The sequence below is a fragment of the Trematomus bernacchii genome, unplaced genomic scaffold, assembly GCF_902827165.1.
Source record: "Trematomus bernacchii unplaced genomic scaffold, fTreBer1.1, whole genome shotgun sequence".
In the NCBI taxonomy this organism is placed as follows: Eukaryota; Metazoa; Chordata; class Actinopteri; order Perciformes; family Nototheniidae; genus Trematomus; species Trematomus bernacchii.
The window spans coordinates 730,448-757,897 of record NW_022987552.1 but is presented as its reverse complement, the minus strand read 5'-3'; the positions used below and the strand labels follow the sequence as shown (position 1 = coordinate 757,897).

Genomic DNA, 27,450 nt, shown 5'->3' with positions numbered 1-27,450 from the left:
GTCATAAAGTCATGCTGCCATTTTGGCTCAGTAGAAACCCCCAGGAGGCCATGTTTCTGGAGACATCCCTCAGAAGCCAGCATCACGTGGCACTCAAAGCGTCTGGATTCTCAACATAGGAATAAAACCTTCACTAATACACTGTGTCTGCTGCCTTCTAAGAAAATATTAAGTCCAATTTCAACACCAGGGTTTGTCTTAGAGCCTGTTTTCACTTCTTTCTGACCACCAGCGTCTTTTTCCACTGAATGAGGAGAAAAAGCACTCTTTTTGCAGGTCTCTCATCATAAATAAATCAAGAGACTACAGCTCACTCCGCTGCTCGGCTTTCAACAGAAACTAAATCTGTCACCCTCTCATCTCAATATCACATCTCTATGTCACCGTACTCAAAAGCAGGCTTTAGAAATATCCCAGAGTTCCTCCGAAATGTGCTCCCAAACTGTACCAAGAAAAACTAACAAGTATAACTGAAAACATATTTCTTTACTAAGCTTTAACAAACAATTTCCTCTTTGAATTAATGTTTATTTATTTGTTTATTTATTTATTTTATTTTGTATTGTTTTATTATTTTTATTTTGTATCTAATTTAATTCATTGGATTTCCTCGCCCCATTCTTTATTTTTTTCTATAATTGTATTTATTATTATTTGTTATTATTGTCTTGCTCTCTCTCTTGTTTCTGAGGGTTATCTGTTGGGTTCTTATTATTTTTGTTATATTGGCCTTCTTAGAATCAGATGCATGATGCACACCTGCTGCAATAAGACTTAAACAATGGACTTAAATATTATTTTATTTTCTGTTTGTGTTGTTATTTATTTGTTTATTTATTTATTATTTATTCCTCAATTTTATTTATTTTTATTTTCATCAAATTTAATTTTTGAATTCCCTCCCCCATTTTTTTATTCTTTGTATTATTTACTGACTTAAATATGATTTGATTTCATGTTCATGTTGTGTGCCAAACTGAGCACTCTGAGCTGCATGCAGTGCATGAAAAATGCTCTACAAAAAAAGCTTTATTATGAATATCATTATAACAACGCAGCCTCTCCCTGCCCTTCACTCCCTGCAGAGCAACATCTGTTCCTCTCTCACATTCCTCCTGACTGTAATACACATCTGGAATCTCAGGCATCTGTAATATCTGTGTGACCTCGGGACGTCCGGACAGAACAAAGCCAGCGATTCGGTTCATGTGCAGAGGTCATGCCTCAAAGTAAAAAGAAAAAGCTTCATAAGTCAACCATCAGAGACACGTTTCAGCTCAGATGTGAAACTCACAGCGACTCTGAGTGAGTGGGTTTCTGCAGCAGCTTGTCTTTCAGTCCTTCAGAGTTCATCCACCACAGATAGAAGACATGAGTGTGTTCGAACGCTAGAGAAGTGCAACGACTAATGTAGAGTCCGGTTTGCACCAGAGTAAAACATCCAGGTGATCTTTTCTGTCATTTTGTATAATTGTTTTTTCACTGAGGGTTTGAACACCCTACATTCACCATGTTACATTAAATACAATCATGATAAATTTAAAAAACAAAAAACAATCAAATTAAATTCATACATTTTTTTTTTAAATAATACATAAAATAAATAATAACAACAAAAGTAAAATATAAACAATAATTATTAAAGAAAATTAAAGAAACAGAAAAAGATAGAAACAACAAAAAGGTTGGATCTAAACTCACAGGAAGGAAGGGAGTCATTCTGCGCATCACAGGTGAACACTTGAACACTCGTGCTCTTTACCTTGTGGAAGCTTCCGTGGAAGATCCTCTTCACCGGCTCGCTGTCGAAGGTGACTCTCTGGATCTGTCCGTTCACATCCTTGTTGTAGAAGGACACCGTCTGACTGGAGGCTGCGCACACACACAGAGACACACACACACAGAGACACACACGTTAAACACTCTTTCTGTTCGTCAAAGTCAACACAAATGTTATGCACGCTCTTCCTAAACCAAGTAACCTGCCAGTTTCTGTCAGTTTCTAGACAAATGTTCTCATGAAACCTACATCCAATGATGATCCAATATCTTACTCTTGAGCAGCGTCCACACGGCAGCGTGCGTTGAAGCTTGCCGGTGAGCTTGTCTGAAACTCGACCAACAACCAATCACATGAATCTCCCGCTCCAGACACACAAGCACGCAGTTTGATTGGCTAGAGCTTGTACTGGCATATGATTTGATTGGCTTGACGCTTCCGCCGAAGCTTCAAAAGTTGAACATTGCTCAACTTTTGAGCGAAGCACCGCTCCCACAATGCAGTTCGGCAAAGCGTGACGTCACCCCATTCAAAGTGAATGGACAGAAGTGTTGAAGCTTCAACGCACGCCGCCGTGTGGACGGGCCGTTATAAAGTTAAGACACTTGATTTCTGCACACCTGAATGTGTGTGGGAAGAAAGCGCAATGCTGGAAATAGTGAGAAAAGCTCCAGCACACTGCAGAGATATTTAAAAAACACTATTAGGTTCGTCTGCCCTTCAGGTATGTACTTTGACTTTGTTTGATGTGGTTTTTAGGAGACAGTTTAAGAACAAAATCTAACTTTAAGTCCATAGTATACCGTAAATCGAATTCCGAAAAACCCTCGATCCTACACTTCCCATAATGCAACTCAAAAGTATATTTTCTCCGCGTGCGTAATGCCCAAATCTTTGAAACTCTGCATGAAAACCTTTGGGTAAAATGTAGAGGCTCCGAGCCAAAGTTGAGATATCCCTGAAGAAACTCTGTGAGATCATCAGGTGGTTTTCTGTTCAGAAGTCCACATTTTGTTAAATCGCTTCCATGTCATGTGGCCCAGTGACTCCTCATATCTGTATGTTAACCATGAAGCTAGTTAGCTTAGCACAAAGACAGGAAACAGGAGGAAGGAGTTACCTCTAACGAACTCTAACTCAGAACCCTGTGTGGTCCAGAACCAGGATCACTTCTGGAGGATTTCCACTGACACAGCTGCTGACAGACTGAAGCCCAGCTGATGACTCCAGACTCTGTGTCATCTGCAGCCAGCTCATTACCCCCCCCCCCCTTCACACACACACACACACACTCACACACACACACACACACACACACACACACACACACACACACACACACACACACACCACACACACACACACACCACACACACACACACACACACACACACACACACACACACACACACGATGAGGCCCAGCTGCCACACTTCTCTTCATGCCAGCACACACACATCGAGCACAGAGGAGGGTATTTACGGTGGATGGTGACTCCGGTCTCCGGCTTGTGGTCGCTGCTCGACACCTGCCAGACATCGAAGGCCTCGGAGGGCGAGTCTGGGAGGAGGCGGAGCATCATGATGATGGTGAAGGAGGGGGGGAGGCCGTCAGGGTGGATCTCTCTGAGAGGGGGCAAAGACAAGAGCTGTCAATTATTAAATATCTATCATCAAGAAGAGTTAGAGAGATAAGACTGGACAGGAGAGAGAGAGACAGAGTGAGAGAGAGAGAGAGAGAGAGAGAGAGAGAGAGAGAGAGAGAGAGAGAGAGAGAGGGAGAGAGTCATTTTGCATGCAAGTAATATGGAGAAAATGCAATTTGCATCTTCTCAAATCAAATATGCAGATTTAATCTTTTCTGAGAGATCAAAATACCGTTTCCCACAATCTCGAATACAAAATACAAATATATATAAAAATATGTATAAAACATGTATATACCTATATATACACAATCAACACATTTATACATATGCACACATTAAGACCTAAATCAAATGGCTGATATTGCCATTCCTGCAATACACCTATTGCTCTGTCTTATCATCTCATTGGATGTTAAGTATAGTCCATGTTGCAGTGTTGGAGGAGCCGGAAACTACACTGTAGCTGCACAGGACAAATACAACACCTTTGAATTTGAATATGCTACGATACTTTTAGTTAAGTAGACTAACACAGGCTAGTAGAAACCCAAAAATGAGCAAACGTCTTCTTTGAAAGACTACTTCAATGAAGTGTGTTTCCACCACCGGCTCGTTCTCTTTTCTATCAGAGCGGATGTTTCTCATTTGTCTGAAGTCTCAGAGTCAGACTGAACAGTCAGGACTCAAGCTGTTTCTCCACATGTGGAATCTGGCAGAGTGACTTACAGTCAGTCTGTGGGGGGGTTGCACTCAGTGGCACTGTTTAAAGAGACGCTGCAGGACTGTTTAAAGAGTCGCTGCAGCACTGTTTAAAGAGAGCTGCAGGACTGTTTACAGAGAGCTGCAGGACTGTTTAAAGAGAGCTGCAGGACTGTTTAAAGAGAGCTGCAGGACTGTTTAAAGAGAGCTGCAGGACTGTTTAAAGAGAGCTGCAGGACTGTTTAAAGACAGGCTGCAGGACTGTTTAAAGAGAGCTGCAGCACTGTTTAAAGAGAGCTGCAGGACTGTTTAAAGAGAGCTGCAGAACTGTTTACAGAGAGCTGCAGGACTGTTTAAAGAGAGCTGCAGAACTGTTTACAGAGAGCTGCAGCACTGTTTAAAGAGAGCTGCAGGACTGTTTACAGAGAGCTGCAGGACTGTTTAAAGAGAGCTGCAGGACTGTTTAAAGAGAGCTGCAGGACTGTTTAAAGAGAGCTGCAGGACTGTTTAAAGAGAGCTGCAGGACTGTTTAAAGACAGGCTGCAGGACTGTTTAAAGAGAGCTGCAGCACTGTTTAAAGAGAGCTGCAGGACTGTTTAAAGAGAGCTGCAGAACTGTTTACAGAGAGCTGCAGGACTGTTTACAGAGAGCTGCAGGACTGTTTAAAGAGAGCTGCAGGACTGTTTAAAGACAGGCTGCAGGACTGTTTAAAGAGAGCTGCAGCACTGTTTAAAGAGAGCTGCAGGACTGTTTAAAGAGAGCTGCAGGACTGTTTACAGAGAGCTGCAGGACTGTTTACAGAGAGCTGCAGGACTGTTTAAAGAGAGCTGCAGCACTGTTTAAAGAGAGCTGCAGGACTGTTTAAAGAGAGCTGCAGGACTGTTTAAAGACAGGCTGCAGGACTGTTTAAAGAGAGCTGCAGGACTGTTTAAAGAGAGCTGCAGGACTGTTTAAAGTTAAGCTGCAGCACTATTTAAAGAGTCACTGCAGCACTTTTTAAAGAGCCACATTTTCAACATTTATCCAAATAACTGCTATCAAACGTATGAATTGTATCCCGACTTTAATATATTCTTGTCACTAACTTAAAGTGATTTAAACAATGCAATTAAGAAACTACAAAGCAAGTTGCAAGCTAGCAAATATAAAGTGATGTAATGAAAGAAAGCCAGCAGCTGCCATAACATATGACGTTGATTCTGAACACATCTCTCCTCTTGGCTTTTGAGTTGGAGTCACAGGAGTTGCAAATCACTATGAGGTCATCTCAGCTTCTAAAGCCTTAGTTTCAAGACTGTGTGAATGAAACCTGGTTTGTGCAAGAAGAACATTGATCACCTAAATATCTTAGGAATTGATCTTAAGTCTCATTTAATTCACAGATTAAATGTATCAGTACGGCTGCCATTCATCACACCTTTAATACAAAAGACTGGCAACCTTCTGCTCTCTTGCTTTCCACCGGCAGGCAAATGATCACACTGGTGTTACCTGTTGTAATGAGCATGTCTTATGTCCTATGTGTTTCCTGCTCCTCTGTATACATGACATTGCTTGTTCTGTGTAACTTGGTCAGATGGTACCATCTACCTCTGGCCTTTCCATATGGAAATACATTGATGCTATAACTCTTTATTAAATAACACATCTTTGGTTTAAGCTTGTATATTTGTTCTTTTCTTAACAGAAGGTGATGAGGTGTGTAATTTCCACCATACTAAACAGCAGACAGATAGACTCACGTGGTTTGCTGGTGGAGGAAAGCGTTTTTGTGCAGCCTGTAGGCCGTGTAGCTGTTGAAGGACCCCGGCTCCATGGAAACACCGGGAACTGAACCGTACATCTTCTCCGTCAGGTTGAACGCCTCCAGCATCCTGAAGCCTGGCACACAACAACAACGCAAAAAAGTCAGAGGACATCAGGACACTTTTCAAAAAGATATCAGGGGTTTTCTGCTTTGATTAATTTCCCAGATACAGGAAATATTCCCTCACCTGTGGCTGCCAGGGAACTCACAGCTTCTGAGTTTATTTACATTTTTGTAACCAGATTTCCCTCTGTTTACTCTCCCTCATGCATGAAAATCTAATCTAATATAATCTACGTCATGTGTGCACTCACCAGGTGAAGTGAATCCATTCAGGTAAATCAGGGGACACGCTGTGGAACAACAAAAGACAGACATTTAAGACAATTTACCACAAATTTTCAGACACTTTAAAAGCATTTTCGTGGGTATTTTGCAAGAGTAAGCGTTATGCAAACTCACATGACGTTGCAGTTTCACAGATGAAGGTAATCAGGTTTTCCCTGATGGTGTCGAAGGCATCGAAGTCGTCCACAACGAACACATGTCTGTCGCTCGGTTTGCTGCCGATCTCCTGCAGCTCCACGAAGTCCACGTCCGCCACACCGATGGAGAACACACTGTAACCTGCAGAGAGGAAGAGGAGGAAGAAGAAGAATATCATGAATAACAGAGTGGTTTGTACGTTAAGAGGGTGGATGAATGTTGGATCCTCTCAGTTGTTCAGAGATGGCAAAAGTACACACATCCTTTCCTCAAGTAGAAGTACAGATACTCGTGTTTAAAAATACTCTGGTGAAAGTAGAAGTACTGACTAAATGTCTTTACTCAAGTAAAAGTAAAGAGGGCTTTGAAATGTACTTCAGTAAAAAGTACCCATAACTAGCAGCTGTTTTAAAGAGTACCTGACCTCCCTTTATATTAATAGAACAATAATGTCATTGTTAGCTAATGAATGTTTCCATGCTGAACAACGGCAACATGACAACGTTTTCATTGGTCCCTCTTCTTTAGAGAAGACCAGGAAATGATGGATACACGGATCCTGTTCAAATCAATAGGCACGCAATGACTCTAAATAATAATGACCACGCCACCAAACTTAAGTACATTAATGAAGTATTTGTACTCCACTACTTCCCACCTCTGAATACTAAATACATGTTGGATCTCTCAGCTGTTTACCTGCGTGCTGCAGCTTGGCGGCGCTCTTCTTCACTTCGTCCTGAGAGCGTCCGTCAGTGATGGCCACCACCACTTTCGGGACGTTCCTCCTCATCCCGTTCTCCATGGAGAAGGCTTTCTCATAGGTGTGTTTCAGAGCCATGCCTGTTTGAAGAAACAGAGGAAAACTGAGTCAGAAAAACATCTAATATACAAGTGTTTGTCTCTGATCTCAGGTGTGTGAGCGCACTATTTCTATTTTATTTCTATTAACTTGCACATCTCCAAACATTGTCTTGCACTATTTCATCAGTTTTATTTGTTGTATGTCCTGTATATATGTTGCGCTGTTGGAGGAGCCTGTGACTTCAGTTTGTCATTGATATGTCTACACTGTAGCTGCTGTACACGTGATGAGAAAGCCTTGAATCTTGAAACCTGTCTTGGTGTTTCCTCCTTGGTAGTGGATCTGATTAATAGCCGACATGGCGATGCCTTTGTCTCTGTAAGCGTTCAGCCTGAACTCCGTCTTCGCCTCGTCGCTGTACTGCACAAAGGACACCTGAGTGGAGGAGTCACAGGAAGTCAGGACACATACAGTCAGATATACACAAGTGGAGTTATTAAGAACTACAAGTCCCACGTTAATACAGGACAGTGGAAGTAGACATCCAAAAGAAAGAACTACAAGTCCCACGTTAGGAAAGGACAGTTGTTCTCCCTGAAGTTTACAGCTTCTTTCCCCGTTAATTGTGTGGTTTCTTTGGGATTTCTTGTGATATTGGGCTGTATAAATACAATTTGATTTGATCTGTCTTGCTATTAGCTGAAAACACAGACCTGCATCCCTGAGGGTCCGACCATATCGAAGGCAGAGACCATGCCGGAGACAAAGTGCACGACTTTCCGGAAGCTCTCTTCTCCGATGCTCCACGATCCGTCGATGAGGAACACCACATCTGCTTTGGCCCCTTTGCAAACTGAGGCGAGAACAACACAAGTCGATAAGGATCTTCAAACACACACACACACTCACACACACACACACACACACACACACACACACACACACACACACTGGCAGAGAGAATGGCATCCTCACACGGCATCATTATTGTTTGCGAGCTGCAGAGCATTAAAAAGAATCCGCTGAAAGCATGCAACGCAACATAGTGATAGAGGAAGATGATGAGGATGGGCTCCATGTTTAGTAATCAGGGGCTTCTCTGATCAAAAATATGAAAACACTGGGGATCAAAACAAGCCACATTTGGTCACCAGGAGGTAAAGTGGTTAATGGATTCCTCTCAGACGAATTGGGCAACAGGCTGAGATGAATCTGTGCCTCATGTGGCGCTGCGCTCTCAGTCGGACATTTGTCAACAAGTTTTACACAAAAGCAAGACTCCAACGGGTTCTCTGGACAGGTCTATCCTCCGTTTAGCAGTGTGTGTTCTCCCTGAAAGCATGGGGCAGGGATTCATTCACCGCTGGCATGAATCTGGTCCAGAACGAGACAGCGTTCAGACCGTCGACTCGGACAAAACGCTGCAACGAGGAGTTTCTAATCGGAGAGGAAATCGAATGAAGAGATCTGTCCAGTTCTGAAGAGGATTCAGAGTTTCCTCAAAGACTCGTTGGCATTTTACTCAAGTATTGGACTTAGTTGCACTCCCCTAGTTCTACTTAACTACCTTTCAGAGGCAAATCATGCTTTTAACTCCACTATTTAACACTAGGTACTGTGTGCATATACAAACACATGCTATTCTGATATGGTATATTGCAGTACTACTTATCTACACAGTATTTCAAGTATCTACATTTGCTCCACATCGACAAACGACCGTACTAAAATGCCCTTACATGTATACAAACAGGCTCATGAACGTTGTTTATTATTCAAAGAAAGTGTAAGTATATCTGATAAAAGGAGCATTACTAAGACCCTTACTTTACCTTGCTAGTGGGAAGGGGTTGGGGAAGTATTTCATCTCCTAAGTATTTAAGTCTGATGACAAAAATTGTTGTTTTTTTAACTTAAACTTTACCTAAGAAGTAAGGGTTTCCTTCGATTAAATCAGGACTAAATGCACAGACTTCTAGTCAACTTCGACAAAGGAATTAGACCAGATGAAATGATATTTCTCACCTGCCCATGCGGGGGGGATGGTGGGAGGAGGGGAAGGTGTTGGTGGGAGCGTTGGAGCTGGAGTGGGCTTCACCACTGCAGGGAAAGAATAACATTTACACCAACATACGTGAGATAAATAAATACAGAACAACAGTAAACAGTGTGTGGGGGTGAAGTCATTGCTTGGATGTGAGGGGGGGGGGGGTAACTTCTTATCACGCACACATTATACACACAAATACACACATACACACACATCAAATGTCATGTCCATGACGTAGCTATTACTGTAACTGCGATCAGGTTTGTCTTTTAAAAATTTAGCGTGGTTTTAGAGTCTGTTTTTCTATCAGAGATGTAGAGGCTGCAGGTTCATGTTCAATTAAGCCTCTTATTGCAGAAATATATCATATCATATTTTATATAATTAGAAAGAATAACAGCAAAAGTAATAAGTAGTAAGTATAATCTGCAATATGTGTTTGCATTTTATATTAAAACATATCAATCTTACCCATTTCTGATTGTTAAAATGCATTGAAACACGTCTTGTTGGTGTCAATACGTTTGATTTAAGAAGTATAACGTAGTGGAAAATAGAAATACTCAAGTACAAGTACCTCAACATTGTACTTAAAGTAACTAGAGTACCTTAGTTACTTTCCACCACTGCTTATCCTACAATTTGTATTTTTGTATTTTATTATATATACTGTTGGAGGAGCTCAGGTCAGAAGAGTTTCATTGCCATTTCTACCCTGTAGCTGCTGAGCATCTGATGACACAACCTTTGAATCTTTGAATCTTGAATCTTTAGCAGACTGATGGTTAGCTAAAGCATTCCTTTGAAGGTTCTTTGAGAAATGTCTGTAGATTAGATTAAAAACAAAACCTGAATCTTAGCAGTAATACTTCAGTTTCACACTCACATGTCCTCTCCTTGGCGCTGACTCCAGGACCCTCCAGATTTGGGGTCTGCACGAAGACGGTGGCGGTGTAAAGAGCGTCGGGAGAGAGACCGTCGAAACAGTGCTGAGGCAGACCGGCTGGGATGGTGATCTCATGCTGACCCTTACTGGAGGCTGGAGCAGGAAGGAGGAGACATATTTATTATCAGAGAAATCAGAATTAAAACACATTAAACTGGATCGTTCTGAAAGAAAATACACATTTAATCAACGCTTCAGCTGCTCGAAGCGATTCCAATACCGCTTTGTTGTGTTGGTACTACTGGTTGCTTTTACTTTGCACTGCTTTATCAACCTTTACTTACCAAAGAAACCGTTTTTAAACGTTATAGTTACACTTTTTCAGTAGAGAAACTTACCATTTAGAATAGTAATATAAGTGTATCTAAATAACACTTATTTAGGAATTTAACGGTGATGTTTGGAGCTAGGAGAAGCTACTGGCTAAAAGAAAAGCACTTATCCGCACTACATCTTTTGCGTTGGAATCCGATTTTTTAAAAGTGATTTTACTATTAGGGGATCCACAGATGGTTCGCCTCCTACTAAATGACTGCAGTTTACTCTGGTAAATTTGAAGACAAATGTGTTTTAAGACCCAAAAAAGATACATTGGATCATGTAATATATTGCTCATCAAGTCATTTGAATGGGACGTATTCATCAGATTGATTAAACTCAAAGGGAAAATATACTCAGGGGGGAAAGAGAAAAGGACATTTTGAGGCAGACAAGAAGCAGACTTCTCTTAGATTGCTGAAAAGTCTCAGCTCCAGACTTGTAAACCGCACCCAGCAGGTTTTAAACTGTTTTTCAGCTCTGAATCACCATTAAAGATGAATATAGGTGGTGAAAATTAAGATATTTATCCATGATATGTGTCTCCAGGGGTGTCATTAATGATAATTACCAATGACTCAAGGATTACTTCCCCAGGTGCTAACATTTCAGCCTCTTAAAGCCTCTTAAAGCCAACATCTGGATCTAAATGTTGGCAGCTTCAGGCTGTTTTTCAGCTTTTCTTTATTTCAGCAGAGCTTTTCGGCTGAGTCCGATTCATGTAGTGATGATTCATTCTTAGTTTGTTTCAGCAATTTGGCATCTTTGGAGCTACCTATAAGAGCCCAGACAACTTTCTATATTATAAGTTAGATTTGAGTTTCACTTTCACTCAAAATGATCCTTCTCTACTGTTTACTCTTTGTTGTGTATCATTTATTTATGATTGTTGTGAAAACTTTTGGTATCCACTGTGATAAATGACATCTAATTATATATCATTTATTTTAATTCTGATTATAAAATAGGTTTTCACTGCCTTTGAATTCATGACTTCATCTTTCATTGCTTTTATTTTTTATTCGTCTTATTTGATTTAATGTGAAACACTTTTCCAATTCTTATTTTGAAAAATGCTCCAGAATAGAATTAAAGTTACATAAAAAGTGATGTCAGTCGTGTCTTTATCTCATTTGTTTGCCTAATGATTAGTTGCTTATCAGAGTTGCTGTGTCTTCTGTTTGGTTGCTAACGGAGGTAAATAAAAGATTAGATAATGCTGCTCAAATTCTACTCAGTGATGAAGAAACACAACAAATGGCCTTTTCTGTGAACTGTTTACATCTCTGCAGGGCGGGGAGTGATATATTGATAATTAGGTTTCCTATTTACACAGTAAGCACAAACAAACAAAGTGTGTTTACGTGATGATCGCTGCTTGTTCAGTGTTGTTCAACCTTAAATGTCCTCACTCTGTGTTAAATGACAGCGGCTCATGGTGATGCAGCTCTTGGAGAATGAGCTCTGTAATATCAACAAGTTATGACGGAGGACACCTAGTATAAATTGTTCTGAGAAAAACATTCCTCCCGCTCAGATCGACTCCAAAACAGTGGCCCTCGTTTATCAAGATAGACAAAATATAATCCGGAGATATTTCAGCTGGGTATTAGATCATGCTTAAAGAACTGGCAGCCACATGCTCTCCTTCTAACCGCTGTTTCCATGGCTTTAAATACGCAGGAAATATCTGCTTTTTCCACGTCTCACCGCCGTCTCTGTTTGCATTTCCACTTGAGGACAAACACTGTGTGATTTGTTGACGTGAGGGAGGATTTCTGATCTTCTGCTAGCGGTTATCGTCTGTCTCACGCTATAGCAGACACTTATTTGCTCTGGCAGCCCGTCACAGAGGCCCTAACGTCTAATAACTACCATAAAGATGTTTAAATACAGATGCTGCCCTCGCTGGTTTTTCCTACCACCAACCGGTGTCCATGTGAGAATATGAAGCAGATGGGATCGCCGTAATTTAAAAGGATGTAATCTTTAGAAAGAGACACAATTAAAGCTCTTCAAAGCGTCCGATCATCGCCAAAAACCTGCATCCTGCTTTGAGTAATAATCACAATGAGGCTGAAGATAAACAGGACAACACAACGTCTAGAAATCTGCATCCTCGGCACAGAGGTGATCTCATCTGGAGATTTGACTCTAAACATCTGCTGGGACTCGTAATGCAAACTTTAAAGCATGCATTGAGTCAAACAAGTCACCTCGGATCAGGATCTGAGAGGAAACCTACACACATGAGTCTGATGTGTCTGCAGCAGGTAGAGGTAAAAGCAATCACAGCTATGTTGTTTTATTGTTAAAGGCGGTTGGTAATCACCCTAAAATGCTAAAAACCATTTGCTGCTTCCAGTGTCTTAAAATAGAAGGTCTGCAAATGTACTATCTGGAAAAGCAGCAATGTCACATTTGAGCCTTTGATTAGTAAACTGATGAATAGCTGGACGTTGTAGTAGTTCACTTTCCTAAAGGCAATGCTCTGTATTGTAAAATAATAATATATAGTATATGAAATGTGTGTGTGTGAAGGGTGAGATTAGGGACGACAGATGGAAATGAGCCAATAGCTAAATCCAGAATAAATCATGTTGTCTCTTTTTGAGATGAATATATGGTCGTGTTTTAGGAAAGACAGAATAATATGACAGTCACAAGATTGGTGTAAGATCCAGGAGGAGCTGTAGTGTCAAAGATAGCAAAAATGATAAATATATGTGACATCAATGGGGGCTACACTTCTCTACTATAAGACATGAACACTGACCGGCTGTTTGTCGTTATCTCGTGGGCTTATGCTCTTTTTCCAATTATCTTTTGAATCTGTGAGACTCTGCTTAAAAGATGGAGCATTGGTGAACAGATCCAGAGCTATAACCTGGACTTTTGTGAGAATAAAACAATCAAAACATCCTAAAACTTCAGAAAAGGAAACTCCAAATGGGGCTTATGGTCTGCAGGGTGGAGTTTGATGCGGTACGAAGTTAATGAGCACATGTGTTCATTAACACATCACACACATCTCAAGTAGAAACAAAAGCCAATGTAAAAAGATGGGTCTTCAGTTGTTTTCTAAAAGCTTCAACAGGCCCTGGTCTACATGTTAGTGATATTGGAGGGACTTACGGTCTGAAGGGTGCAGTTTGATGCGGTACGAAGTGGCCGCTCTGTGAGGAGCCCACTTGATGCAGAACTGGTCGTGGTCCACGTCGAACGTCTCAATGTTCGTCACGTTCAGGTACACTGCAGAGGACAGGAAGTCACATTTAATATATCAGAGTATCTTAATAAGCCACTATTGAGCAGCATATCTGTACGGTCCTGGGCATCAATTCTGTGCGATTTGACCTTTAACACCACACACACACTCACACACTCACACACTCAAGCACCAGACACTTTTTACGCTGCTATGGACAGTCTTGCACTAATGTACATTTTTCAAAGATATTCAAGTGACTGTTATTTTGTATATATTGATTGTTGTGCTTTTGTGTGCATATGTATAAATGTGTCTGTTGACGGTATTCCTCCATCTTGTGACTGTGTAACTCCCTCTCTTGGATATCAGCATGTGAAGGACACTGTTCAGGAACTAGTTGATGCTCTGTATGTGATGACTACTTCCATTCTGGAGAGGATCAGAAATACATGGATCCTGAGATTGAAGCTCAAGCCGGTGACGAGTGATATTTTTCTAACAATAACGGTCTATTTTGTTGACTTGTTCTTGACAGTAGGACTTGTTATTGAACGTACGTGTTGTTCCCTGTCCGGGCAGAGGGTCGCTCCTGCCTCCGAAGTACTGAGCAACCACCTTCAGGTCGTAGGGGGTGCCGGGCAGCAGGTTGTGCAGAGTGTACGACGTCACGTCACCCACGAAGAAATCCATGGGCGTCGATGTGCCTGGAAAACAGACAAAAAGAGATTAAAACATGCAGGATTTATTCATGAAGAATTACCAAACCAAACTCTTCTCATAGTCAGAACAACTACACCGTTAGCTTAGCGGTGGTGACGTGAAGTCATGTGACCATGCTGTAGTTCCTTTATAGCCCAACATTAGCCACCTTTAGCTTAGCGGTGGTGAAGTGAAGTCATGTGACCGTGCTGTAGTTCCTTCATAGCCCAACATTAGCCGCCTTTAGCTTAGCGGTGGTGACGTGAAGTCATGTGACCGGGCTGTAGTTCCTTCATAGCCCAACATTAGCCACCTTTAGCTTAGCGGTGTAGTTCCTTTATACCAGATGATCCATCTTTTACAAATACCACAGCAGCTTGAAAACCTTCTTTAATCTGAGATCCAACTAAAAATAAGATGCTTTTAGTCTTAAACAGATACTTAAGATGCATTGTCTAAAAACAAGACCCTATATCTCCCTGCGTTGTTACTTCTTAAGTTATAATGTCTTATATCAAGTGTTAAGACATATTCTGACTAGATATTAGGCAAATATACTTGGCTAGATTTCGAGTTCTTACGGTGTGGATGTGTTGTTTGTGATTTATTTCCTCACCTGCAGGATTGTAGGTGATTCTGTATCCCTGAACTGGAGCTTGAACTGGGTCCCAGGCCACTCTGAACCTGGTGTACCACTCATCAGAGACTCTGAGGTTCCTCGGGCTCAACATCCCCACTGAGAGAGAGAAAAGTAAACATGTAAACAACAGAATATGTCATTTGTCACCTTTTCTTATCTCATAATTTTCCTCTTCTGTGTTTACGTGTGAAAAACAAGTTAAAACATTAGGTTTGTTGCTAGGATATTAAAAAAATAAGGAATTTCTAGAACAGGCAGAATGACGAAACTCCTGTGTTTGTTTTAGTTGAGGCTGGGGAACCCTAATATTTTTTTAACATATTTATGAGCAGAATAGCTATTTTCTTTACTTTATAATAATATGAAAAAAGAAAAGAAAAAAAGTAATCAAAACACATTTTAGGCAACTTAAAATGATTAGTATATGCCACCTCGCATTTGTAGGTTTAAACTTCATGCATTACGTTTCTGTGCATTAAAAGATAACCTCACAGCCTAATGCAGTGTTTCTCTGTGTACCTGCATACACAGAAAGTAACGATTCATTTGAAATGGCTGAAAAAATAAAATCTGCAACGACTAAAAACAGGTTAAAAAAATGTAAGGTTTGTCAGCAGAATTGTCATAAAAAAGAGGATTCTGTGTAATAAATGTGCAGCATTTTTCCTCACATGTTCGTCCGTTTCCATTCAGATGCCCCCCAGGACCCTCTCCATAAATGGCCTGAACCGTGATGTTGTACGGGGTGTCAGCGAGGAGGTTCTGCAGCTGGGCGTTGTTTCTGTTTCCAGGGACTGTCGTCTATGAGAAAAAAACAGAACATTTAAGCAATAAATCCTTCAAAGAAGACTAATTAGCAGGGAGGATGTTTCAGGAAAGACTGATCATGTCTGCCTTTATTTCTCTTCTTCGCAGACAATAGAGAGCTGCAGGAATGAGTCCTAAAACCCAGAAAAACTAGTCAGCATTTCAGCACTTCCTGTCCTGTGTGCTTTTGGTTAGATGCCTGAAATAAGGTATTTAAAAACAATGGTTGCTAAAAAGTGTTTAAATGAGGCCAACATTAGCCGCCTTTAGCTTAACGGTGGTGACGTGAAGTCATGTGACCGTTCTGTAGTTCCTTTATAGCCCAACATTAGCCTCCTTTAGCTTAGCGGTGGTGACGTGAAGTCATGTGACCGTGCTGTAGTTCCTTTATAGCCCAACATTAGCCACCTTTAGCTTAGCGGTGGTAACGTGAAGTCATGTGACCGTGCTGTAGTTCCTTTATAGCCCAACATTAGCCACCTTTAGCTTAGCGGTGGTGACGTGAAGTCATGTGACCGTGCTGTAGTTCCTTTATAGCCCAACATTAGCCACCTTTAGCTTAGCAGTGGTGACGTGAAGTCATGTGACCGTGCTGTAGTTCCTTTATAGCCCAACATTAGCCACCTTTAGCTTAGCGGTGGAGACGTGAAGTCATGTGACCGTGCTGCAGTTCCTTTAGAGCCCAACATTAGCCGCCTTTAGCTTAGCGGTGGTGACGTGAAGTCATGTGACTGTAGTTCCTTTATCGCCCAACATTAGCTTTTTAGAGCTTACTTACTAAGATAAATCTAATTGTCATTCATAAATGCCTCGCAAACACAGCTTTCATCAATAACTGAAAGTATAAACGGTCTGAACCTGGTATTGATAAATAGTCTAGGAAGTTGCTGTTGTAATGAAATTGTGACTTTTCTCACAGTTTCACTTTCCAAGTTTTAAAATCTGGTTTCCATCTCTTTTATCAGAGTAATCTCTATCAAACAGGAAGAAATCATGTCGTGTCCTGAAGCAGAAAATTGCAGTAGAGTTGGCTCTACGAAGCTGTGAACAAACACAAAGCTCCTCTATTAGCCGCAGATGCTAAATCGTAATAGTTGCGTGCTTTTTTAAATGTCTAAAGGCTCTTCGGTCAGTTTCAGTTTGGAGCAATGCTTTCATCATCGCTGCAGTTTTCTGACTCATGGAGAAACAGGTGCTATGCTAACAAGAGGAGGAGGGAGGGGACACACACAGCTGGACCTCCATTGCCCTCTAACTCGTTATTAAGTACTATTAATTACAGTATTATGGCCCCGATTGTGGTGTTTGTTTAACAGAGCCTGTAATTAGTCTCACTAATCGCTGATTTATAACCCAGAAGAGCCAAAGTTATCCTGAGAGGTGACTTCATCGAATAGTTTGCACGAAGTATCATCGTAAAGAGTGTATTAAGAGTTTATCCAAAGCATTTATCCAGAATAAAAATGATCTGAAATTATTTTTCTCATTAGTGCTGAAACGAAGGGGATCTAATGGATGAAATTAAACTTTCATCCTGATGCATTCTTGCTTTGTGTCCTAACATAAGTCTGACTGCTGAGTACGTCATTTTTCACATAAAAAATTAAAAGAGCCGTTTCACCTGGAGTAAATTCACAAGCTACCCTGCAGTATACAAAGTCATTCAAACTAGCTGCACCTTTACCAGCTTTGAGAACACTTTCATGATCAATCATTATAAAACATATCATATATATTATTCTGAAATGGACCAATCTGCACAATCACTACTTTTACTGTCGCTACTTTCACTATATTTTGATGAGAATACTTTTCTACTTTTACTTGAGGAACATTTTGAATGCAGGACTTTCACTGTAACAGAGTATTCCTACACTCTGGTACTTCTACTTTTACTCAAGTACAAGACCTGAGTACTTCTACTTTTACTCAAGTACATCTGAGTACTTCTACTTTTACTCAAGTACAATATCTGAGTACTTTTACTTTTACTACAAGATCTGAGTACTTCTACTTTTATTCAAGTAAAAGATCAGAGTACTTCTTCCACCTCTGCCGTGCTGTAGTTCCTTTATAGCCCAACATTAGCCACCTTTAGCTTAGCGGTGGTGACGTGAAGTCATGTGACCATGCTATAGTTCCTTTACAGCCCAACATTAGCCACCTTTAGCTTAGTGGTGGTGACGAGAAGTCATGTGACCGTGCTGTAGTTCCTTTATAGCCCAACATTAGCCGTCTTTAGCTTAACGGTGGTGACGCGAAGTCATGTGACAATTTTGGTTAAACAGACAATTGCTATTTGAGATTTTCTGAAGTGTACTCACAAACTCGGTGATGGGGTCTCCGGTCAGCGGGGCGTAGGAGATCTTGTACTGCCTGACGGGACCCTCGGCGTGATCCCATCCGATGGTCAGGGTGCTGGTGGTGGCGTCATAAACTCGCATGTTCCTGGGACCGCCTCGAGGCACTGCAGCAACAATAATCATAATACACTTTATTTGTATAGCACCTTTCATGCACCTTTCATGCAAAAACCTGCAGCCCAAAGTGCTGCAGGTTTTTATATAAATGGATCAGGACAAAAAGTGAGAGAATCTTTTTGTCCTGAAACTTTCAGAATCTCTTTACACAGAGGGGAAACATGTTTATGTAGAAAAGACATGAAGAAGTGGATTTTGCATAATAGGTGACCTTTAAAGGATTGACTCTTTCGTAAACATGCATATGACTCAGTGTGGATGTGTTAACAACAATCAGCATGAGTCAGATTGTACTCACGTGTTTTGCCGTTGTCTCTGACTGGAGATCCCTCTCCGTCAGCGTACAGAGCGGAGACGTTGACAGAGTAAGGAGTGTCCGGGATCAGGTTATCCAGGAAGGCGTTGGTCACACCTCCAGGAACCAGGACCTTAGGGGAGAAGAAACCCAAGGGTCAAAGAAATATCTAGACATAGGGCTGAGATGGAGCTCCCTGGTTGGTGTAAACCTCAGACGATGGAGATTTTATGGGTAATTAATGGATTTTTAAGTCAACTTGAATGATCTATTGAGAAGGTATTCAGAACTTTGATTAGAACAATCTTTCTAAAATGTTCAAATCAAGCTCTAATGTTTAAATAAAGTACAAAACATCTGGACATTAAGTATTTTAACTTCTGACGTTTGTTGTCTACACTTTCCTTATTTATTAATTACTTTCGGTACTAAATGTCTTTTGTTTCTCCAGTGTTTATTGCTCAGAAATCTGGACAACATAGAGAGAAATAAGGATTTTCACTTATGAATGTATTAGATGTGATAGTTACCTCCACTAACTAGGTTCTGTTTTTGATATTATATTGTCTGTCTTTGAGCAATAAAGCTCCGACAACTTCTGTAAAACATTCCCAAGTCATGGATAGTCTGTGTTTGACTTCCCAGAAAATTCAATCTGATTTGTTTTCAGTTCAATTTGTTGGTTTGTTCTTTTGTGAGATGCATTTTTGCAGTGTTTTGGAAAAACGACAGGCCCAATTTTCATTACATTTGGTGGAACGGTTTTGCACTGGACAAGAAAGAACCCAATATATTTGGAGAGGATATAAATAAAAGTTTTTACTTCAGTCGAAACTGCTTTTGGAGAGGTCTAGTCTCTCAGAGAACTCATCTGGCTAACTGTAGATCCCAAACATTATAGAAAAGTTGTTATCCTTGTATTCTGTCACATCTCAACAGCGCCTGACATGCATTACATAGAGATCTGGCAGTGATAGTGTACATAATGACCTCACTGCTCATCCCACAAACATGCATCCCGCTGCCAGAGTATTCCTGAAACACTAACAAAGGCCCGGGAGGTTAAACGCCAAACAAATCGTTCATTCAGTGAGTGGACTGACGGATAAACAGATTCTGCGAGGAAGCGGCTGGAGAGCGGGTTCAGACACGAGTTTTCTGACAACAAGGACCGTCTCTTGTCACTGGGATTATCACGGCATTCATCCCCTGTTAGTGGGCCTTGAAAATGCGAGGTTACATCATGGGAAATATATCTGGAGGTTGAACTCGAGGCCACCCTCATTTGGAGCTTTTGTTTTGGTTATAGCAAATATCTCAAAGGGTTTTTGGACACAAAGCTTCTGGAACGGGCTGCTCAGTGATGATGTGGTTGAGATACCACAACTGGAAGCTCATAAACTGCTGCTGGCCGCGGTTCAAATCCCTCCACGCATAAATCCATTGGCTTCTGAACAAGATGAATTGTGTTTGATTGGACGTGCAGTCATACAGTAATTTCCTGAAGGCAGAGCTGCTGAGATGTAGCTCCCTGACTGAGGTAATGGAGCCGAAGAATCACAGTTTTTATGAGTAATAATGAGTTTTTAAAAGGGGTCAGGTTTACTGTGTTAACAAGTGGACTTGAATGATCCACTGTGACGATACTTGAGAGTACAAATTGTCTAAAAAGCTCCAAGTTGGGCTGTGATGTTGGCCAATTAAAAATAACTGATGGATAGCTTCTAGAATACGTTCTCCACCCTCTACTTACTTAAAAATCAGTTTTCTTAAACTAGCTGTGGGTACTAATTGTAGGTCTAATGTGTCTCCAGTGACCCAAACACAAAACCAGCTCAATAAAGAAATGGCTTGTGTTGTAAAACTTGATCTAAACCCCATTCCATATCTTTGGGATTAGCTGAAACTCCTACAAATTGCCAGGCCTTAACACCTCACGTCGCTGTTAGACCTCACTGAGGTTGTTGTGTCTGATGGGAACAAATCCCTACAGCCAACATCTGGAACAAAGCCTGAAACCAGGAGAGTTGAGACTTGATGCCCATGTTGTTGGAATTACATGGTCTACTATCACATGTGGTGCAATCTAAGAGTTTCCACATGGTTTTGGCCATATTGTGCTGAACCGTGGACATTTTTTGGGCTATTTCTACTGAAGTGGAACTCATGCAATGCAACCAAGCATGGATTTTCTCTTTTAAAGTAGCCCTATCTACTCATACTATCTATAGATTATGAATTCCTCTATTTGAACACAGCATATTTTACATCTGTCGTGTGTAATGAGGCTCAATTAGACTGAATTATCATCGTAAATCTTTCCTGAGCTCATATCTGTGTCTCTGTGTCTCTGCCAAACCAACCAGACCAAAACAGTATCAAAGTTAATTAAAATAAAACACAACAGAAGTGAAAATAGATAGAGGAAGCGGTGAGGACAGAGGAACAATAAACAACTCTGTGTGTTGACCATGCGGGATGATATACTGTAATATTAGCTTCACAGCATCGTCAAACAGATGCTAATCATCAACAAAGCCAAATTAGATTACATCCTTATGGCTCCAAAATCTCCCACCAAAGAAGCTTGATGAAAGTTTCAAAACTTTTCCCCCAGAGTTCAGACTCTTTCTGGTATAATAAAACCCTCTTTTGACTCCAGATATTTGCACTGCTGCATGAAATCAGTGCTGATGGAGGGGAAAAAAAGCTGACAAGTCATGATTTCCATATTTCCCAGCATCACTGTAATAACTGCTGCTCTAACATCTGTGCAACATCAACTTGATGAAACATACAAATTTAAATATAGCCAAAATGTACAACCTTCTGTTTCCAGGAAATAGACAGAACCATTTCTCACTGTTTAATCAGATGTGGAGAACAGATGGATTCAACTTTATTTTAACTTTCCCGACAACTGAATACATGCAACCTGAGTTCAGTGACACTGTTTAATTGAAACTAGCTTTACAAAATGTATCCAGAGGTGGGAAAATTCAAGAGCTACGAGTCTGAAGTCAAGTCAAACAGGTCACAAGTCAAGTCCCAAATCAAGAGCCACGTTAAACTAATAACTCCACATTAGGAACCAAGTCATGACAAGCGAACCTCAAGTCAAGAACCAGGTCAAGGACTACAAGTATGACGTCAAGTCGTACGATTATTAAGTTAAGACCAACAAGCCCTAAGACAAAGACCCAGTTAAGACTATATAGTCTGAAGAAGAGAATAAAGTCAAGGCAAACATGTCCCAAGTCAATAATTAAATCCAGCCAACAAGTCAAGACTGCAGAGTTTTAGGTCAAAGCAAACAGGTCCAAAGAAAATAAGACTATAGAGTCTTGGGTCAAGAACAAAGCCTAAGCTAACAAGTCCAAAGTCAAGACTCTCAATTCAATGCAAAGTCATGACTAACAAGTCTTGAATCAACACTACAGATTCTCAATGCAAGAAGGTGAACAGGTCCCAAGTCCGAAGACTAGAGAGTCTTAAGTGAAGAAGAAAGTCTAAGCCAACAAGTCCCAAGTCAAGACTACAGACTCTCAAGTCAAAAACAAATTCAAGGCTAACAAGTCCACATTACAGACTCTTAAGAACAAAGTAAAGGCCAACAGGTCCCAAGAAAAGAAGAGTATAGAGTCTTGAGTCAAGCCTTGGCTTGGCTTACAAGTCCAAAGTCAAGACTAGATTCTCAATTCAATGCAAAGTTATGGCTAACAAGTCCTGAATCAACACTACAGATTCTCAATGCAAGAACAATGTCATGGTTAACAGGTCCCAAGTCAGAAGACTAGAGAGTCTTAAGTGAAGAAGAAAGTCAAGAAAAAACAACGAGTCTGAGACAAAGTCAGATCCCAGGTTACAAGACACACTTTTTAAAAGTATCAGGCCTTTTTAGGACTAAATTACCCATTTATTGAAAGAACAAAAGGAAAATGAATCATTAGATGATCTGATAATAACCATTAGTCATCACTTTATCTGTCATGAAATCTCCTTTATCTCAGAACAAGCAGGACAAGAGCTGCTTGTGGGATGAGATCATTCCACTTCATTATAATCCCCATTAAAATGATCTTATCTCAACAATTTCCTGGATCCACATCACAACCAGCGAGGGTCGACCCTTTAAGAGGTTGCAATTAAAAAATAAATCTTATCTCACTCGCAGATTTTTAAATAAAAGCTTGTCAGTTATTGGTCTTTGCATTTATAGCTGTAATCCTTTGAGAGCAGAGACAGTCATCTCAGGGGAAAGCACCTCTTCCTCCCCCTTCAGGCGAATTCTCGGACTCCAATGACAGTCTGTGTTTTTACAGCCTGCAGAGAGAGAGAGCAACTCACCGACTCCGGGGCTCTTTTATTTAACATTTAGAGGAATATATCCACAACTTTAAGCGTTTGACAGACAGAAACTGTTCACAGATATGACAGATTTGACAGTTTTCACAGTAACATTCATGATTTGACGTTGATCGGGCCACTGTGGGCAGTTGTATTTTTCTTACTGTAGTACTGACCCTCAAATATGTCTCCATTTTAAGTTGTTCCTTGTTTTTCTTTGTCATCGGCTTTTTGTTATAAGCACCTTTTGTCTTTTTACTGAATTTGGGTCCTGCCTTACCCCAACATCCTGACACTTTATTAAATATAACAAAAGACAAACTTTGTCCATGAATCATTTATCAGTTTCTCTTAAGAATTTCCTCCACTAATGACAGTCTGTGTTTTTTACAGCCTGCAGAGAGAGAGAGTAACTCACCGACTCGGGGGCTCTGGATCCGGTCAGGGAGCTGTACGCCACCTTGTACTGCTGCACCTGGCCTGAAGCCGCCTCCCAGCGCACGTTCAGGCTGTTTGCGGTGGGGTTGTACACCTGGATGTTCCTGGGTGGCGTACGTGGAACTGCAAAGGGGTCACAAAGGTTATGAGAAAGTGAAATGAGGAAGGAGGACTCTCTTCACTTAGCAACCAAACATACAAACAAAGGGTTTGTTCCAAGTAAGATCCATTTTAGGAGCCGGAAAACGACAGCTAAGGTTGATGGATTTACAAACAAGTTCCTGAAAATGTCCCGGTTGGAACGTTCAGTGCTAAACAGAAATGTAGGGAATGCAAAGAGGATTAGTCGGTTTATGTTTTGCATTTTTAAGAAGCTGCAATTTGAAATCTCGGCTGATAAAAACAAAACAGCCTCTGTATGATGCATTTTAGATACGTTTGGCTTCTTCAAAGTCTATGAGAGACTCTTACAATCGCTCAGCTTATTGAAAGCTAATGCACCCACAGGTTTCTTGCTGTTCTTGAGTTTGTATCTTCATGGTTGATTGCACAGTAATGTAATGTAAACGTAAAAAGCAAATTCCTCAAAGGTCAGAACCTCGGTGAACTTTATTAAAGAAATAAATCTGATTCTGTATTCTGTTTAGTTCTCTATTGGAATAACCTTCCAAAACCTCTGGCGTCCATCAAGAAAAAAAGGCATTTAATGAAGGAATAAATGGTCTAAATTGATGCAATGCATCACAGTCCGACTGGACGCGCTGCTGAGTGCAGCAGAAGTCTTTTTATAGCGTGTGTCTATGTGGAGGACGTGTAGAGAGAAGTAGCACAGTTCTGGGTTTATGCAAAAGCCCTTAACTTGCCTTTTAAACTAAACCAGATGTGCATATCCCCCTGGTATTTGGAGCTTTACCTAATAAAACAGAACTAAATGCAGTAGGTAGATTTCAACAGAGCCTCCTCCTCCTCACTAAAGACTGTTCCCCTAATGTTGGATCACCACATCGTCATTTATTACCTTTAAATACAGAGGACAGAGTCTGTCTAAATGTTTGACTTCTATCATCCAAAGACAAAATTACCTTCTTTCCTCCAGAGAGATTATGTAATCTTGATCTAATTTTCATTATTGTATAGCAGCATGCAGCATTTATTTCCCTCCACAGTGTTGGCCAGGAACAGTGATTTCTGTTCAGATAAAATGTGACAAATTCCTCCTGGGACGGAAACAGTAACAGTGGACTGAGTTACTGCTAATAAAAGGTCATTAACGTCACACAGAGGCTTATATTCAGTGATAGACTGACTCACCGGGAGCTCACCTGCCAACACACAGACGTAACATGGGACCTTATCAAGTTCAGACTGACCTTCCTGCCACTCTGGAGGAATCAAAAACACTCATTTGCTGAGCGTGTAGGCATTCAAAACCATTTAACGCAGCATTGGTTTCTTGACAACATTGGTTCATGTTTGAACTATAGAAAGAAGACAGAAAAAAAGCACAAGAGACCATCCTGATTGAGAGAATATAGCCTAAAACCTTTGGAGAATAAAGAATGGTTTAGTGACTAATCTTCCAATAAAAAAGTCGCTAAGAGGCTAAATGAGGCACTACACATCTAGAGTCGTTGTGGTTTTCGGACTTCAAGAGCTTTTACCAGGAGGAACCCAAGATCAGAACATCTAGTCTTTAAACTTCATCTTAAATACATGCGAAAAGTGACATGGGAAATTATGTAATACTATCCAATCGACTATGCAATCTGCAAAACTTGTCCTCGTAGTAATACTTTTCCTTGTAGCCTGTTTCCTCTAGGGCCAACACAAACTGTGAGATGCCGTAAAGTTCCTACTATTACACACGACCTCTTAACCTGTATCTTGCCCTATAATCGTCTGTAACTCAACGACAGGTCCACATATTTAGACTGCTTTAATGTGAACTAGACATAAATATACCCTGACCCAAGCCATGATGAACATACTTCAACACAAGACCATTTAGAATAATACGTCCATAACTTTAGGGGTTTAACGCACCAAAAACTGTGCACATATATGATGGATTTTACAGTTTTCACAGTCACATTCATGATCTTACAATGGAGGCCAGAACAGGCTATTGTGGGCAAATGCATTTTTTTTTTCCTGTAGTTCTGGCACTCAAATATGTCGCAATCATAACCTCAAAAATTCTAATTGTCTACAAAAACCGACTTGTATAAAACAAATGGCATTCAATTACAATACATCTAGTCAATAAAGCCTCTGAATGATCCCCACAAGAAGAGAAGCATTCAGGCTTGTGTTTGCATGCTGGAGTCGTGTTTCCCTCGCAGCTTCCCAATTAAATAAAACCCCAGGATGCATTTCTGCTGACTGGGCATGGCATGCTTTCTGGCCAGAAAGAAAACCATCAGAGCGGGACATCAAACCACCCAGGAGACTCTCCAAAACACCAAATATTCCTCCATGCAGACTTTCCAACAGGATCTGAAACGTTCCACATTATCTCTGCTGGAAGTTCTGCTATCAATCACTGAGCAGCTTCTCTTTTGTTCCATCCTCCCTTCCTGATTTAGGAGGTTTGGCTCTTTCTACAGTAGTTTTTTCCACTGAGGGCTCACCTGGGATAGACTGTTTGTCTATAAAGATGTTTCTGCTGTCAGACTTTGCAGAAAAACAACGTTAAAAAACAATGAGTGAACTCTGGCCAGGAGCAGCAGATTCAGCTTCACTTCAGGAAAACACTCAACGTTTATCGCGGATGCTTTAGTGCAGAGACCTTTATTTTAGCAAGGGAGTGACTCTGTTTCTCTTCAGTCCTGTAATGCTGGCAGCTGCTCAGTAAAAAGTGACATCTGACCTTTTCCTCACTGCAGGAGGGAGGTGGTTAAAAGGGAAACTCCAAGAAGTCCAATACCATTTAAAAAAACAATAAAAGCCAACACTGACGTCAAAAATAAGCATGTTGACCTCGTTTTGTACCTCTGCTATCCAGTATCCACTATATTTGCCCAAGTCTACAGTAAAAATATGCTTTTTAAATATCATTACCAATGAAAAAGTATCATATTCTAGACGTTTACACATTTACAGCAGCAGATGTCTCACCACTAAGTCTGTTTATAGAGCGTTAATTAAGTCGAAAACAGCCCTAAAGTGTTGAAGGAGTTTAATTTGGTTTATGGAGTTTTTATCTTGTGCTTTACCACGATAGAAAAAATAAAGACCTGATCATTGACCTGATAAACTGCAAAAAAGGACGGCAAGCTAAAGGAGTAAAACAAAACAAAATGAAAACCTGACAGGGTCTGAGAGTATGCAAAATAAATAGGAATAAGCTGCATTTGAACACATATTTGTACCAGCAAAACAAATGGGTTTTTTATGTCCTGTTTTTATTTCATGTTTCTCTGAAAAAACGGTCCAAAGATGAGAAATGAATAAAGTTTTATATTTTCTGAGAGTTGAATTTCTAAAAGCCGATGCTTTTTTTCTTCTGATCAGGCCATCCATGTGTTACATGACTTTATTCCTTTAACACGTTTTAGATTTTCTTTTAAAAGAAGAGTGAGTTTCTTTGTGTCCAGAGGAATTCTGTCCTGACATCTTTACTGCAGAAATATTAACTTCTAATTAAAAAAAGGCGCCCCAGATTTTTCTTTTGTCTATTTTTTGGGAGTCTTCCATCCCTGATTATTCATAACTGTCATAAAGATCTGCACCAGGATCTTCAGCTGCAGGGTTTAATCATATACATTACATTTAAATCATTACATTTTTTATCTAAAGTGACTCACATTAAATACTATAAACAGGGCTGCACATAACTGGTGCACAGGTGCGCACCCCCCGCCAAAAAAAGAGCACCGGATCATTTGAAAAAAGGCGCATTTGCGAGAGAGAGAGAGAGAGAAAAGAGAGAAGAGAGAAGAGAGAGAGATATTTGCGAGTTGCATAAGAACTGGTAAGATAGCAGGGTTTCCCA

At 40.6% G+C, this 27,450-nt stretch overlaps 1 protein-coding gene across 1 annotated transcript in view; it reads right to left on the bottom strand.

The window, feature by feature from the left end:
• The window catches only part of col12a1b (collagen, type XII, alpha 1b), a 149,761-nt gene that overhangs the window by 28,189 nt on the left and 94,122 nt on the right, over positions 1-27,450 (bottom strand). The window contains exons 47-63 of the mRNA XM_034123809.1: positions 23,437-23,579; positions 18,675-18,804; positions 18,221-18,363; positions 15,761-15,890; positions 15,066-15,185; positions 14,308-14,454; positions 13,675-13,791; positions 10,162-10,314; positions 9,251-9,325; positions 7,939-8,078; positions 7,537-7,660; positions 7,120-7,263; positions 6,397-6,561; positions 6,249-6,287; positions 5,870-6,008; positions 3,263-3,405; positions 1,763-1,872 (exon numbers count right to left, since the gene is read on the bottom strand). Of these exons, the coding sequence (XP_033979700.1) occupies positions 1,763-1,872; positions 3,263-3,405; positions 5,870-6,008; positions 6,249-6,287; positions 6,397-6,561; positions 7,120-7,263; positions 7,537-7,660; positions 7,939-8,078; positions 9,251-9,325; positions 10,162-10,314; positions 13,675-13,791; positions 14,308-14,454; positions 15,066-15,185; positions 15,761-15,890; positions 18,221-18,363; positions 18,675-18,804; positions 23,437-23,579 (2,162 nt within the window). The remainder of the gene's footprint in view (positions 1-1,762; positions 1,873-3,262; positions 3,406-5,869; positions 6,009-6,248; positions 6,288-6,396; positions 6,562-7,119; positions 7,264-7,536; positions 7,661-7,938; positions 8,079-9,250; positions 9,326-10,161; positions 10,315-13,674; positions 13,792-14,307; positions 14,455-15,065; positions 15,186-15,760; positions 15,891-18,220; positions 18,364-18,674; positions 18,805-23,436; positions 23,580-27,450) is intronic.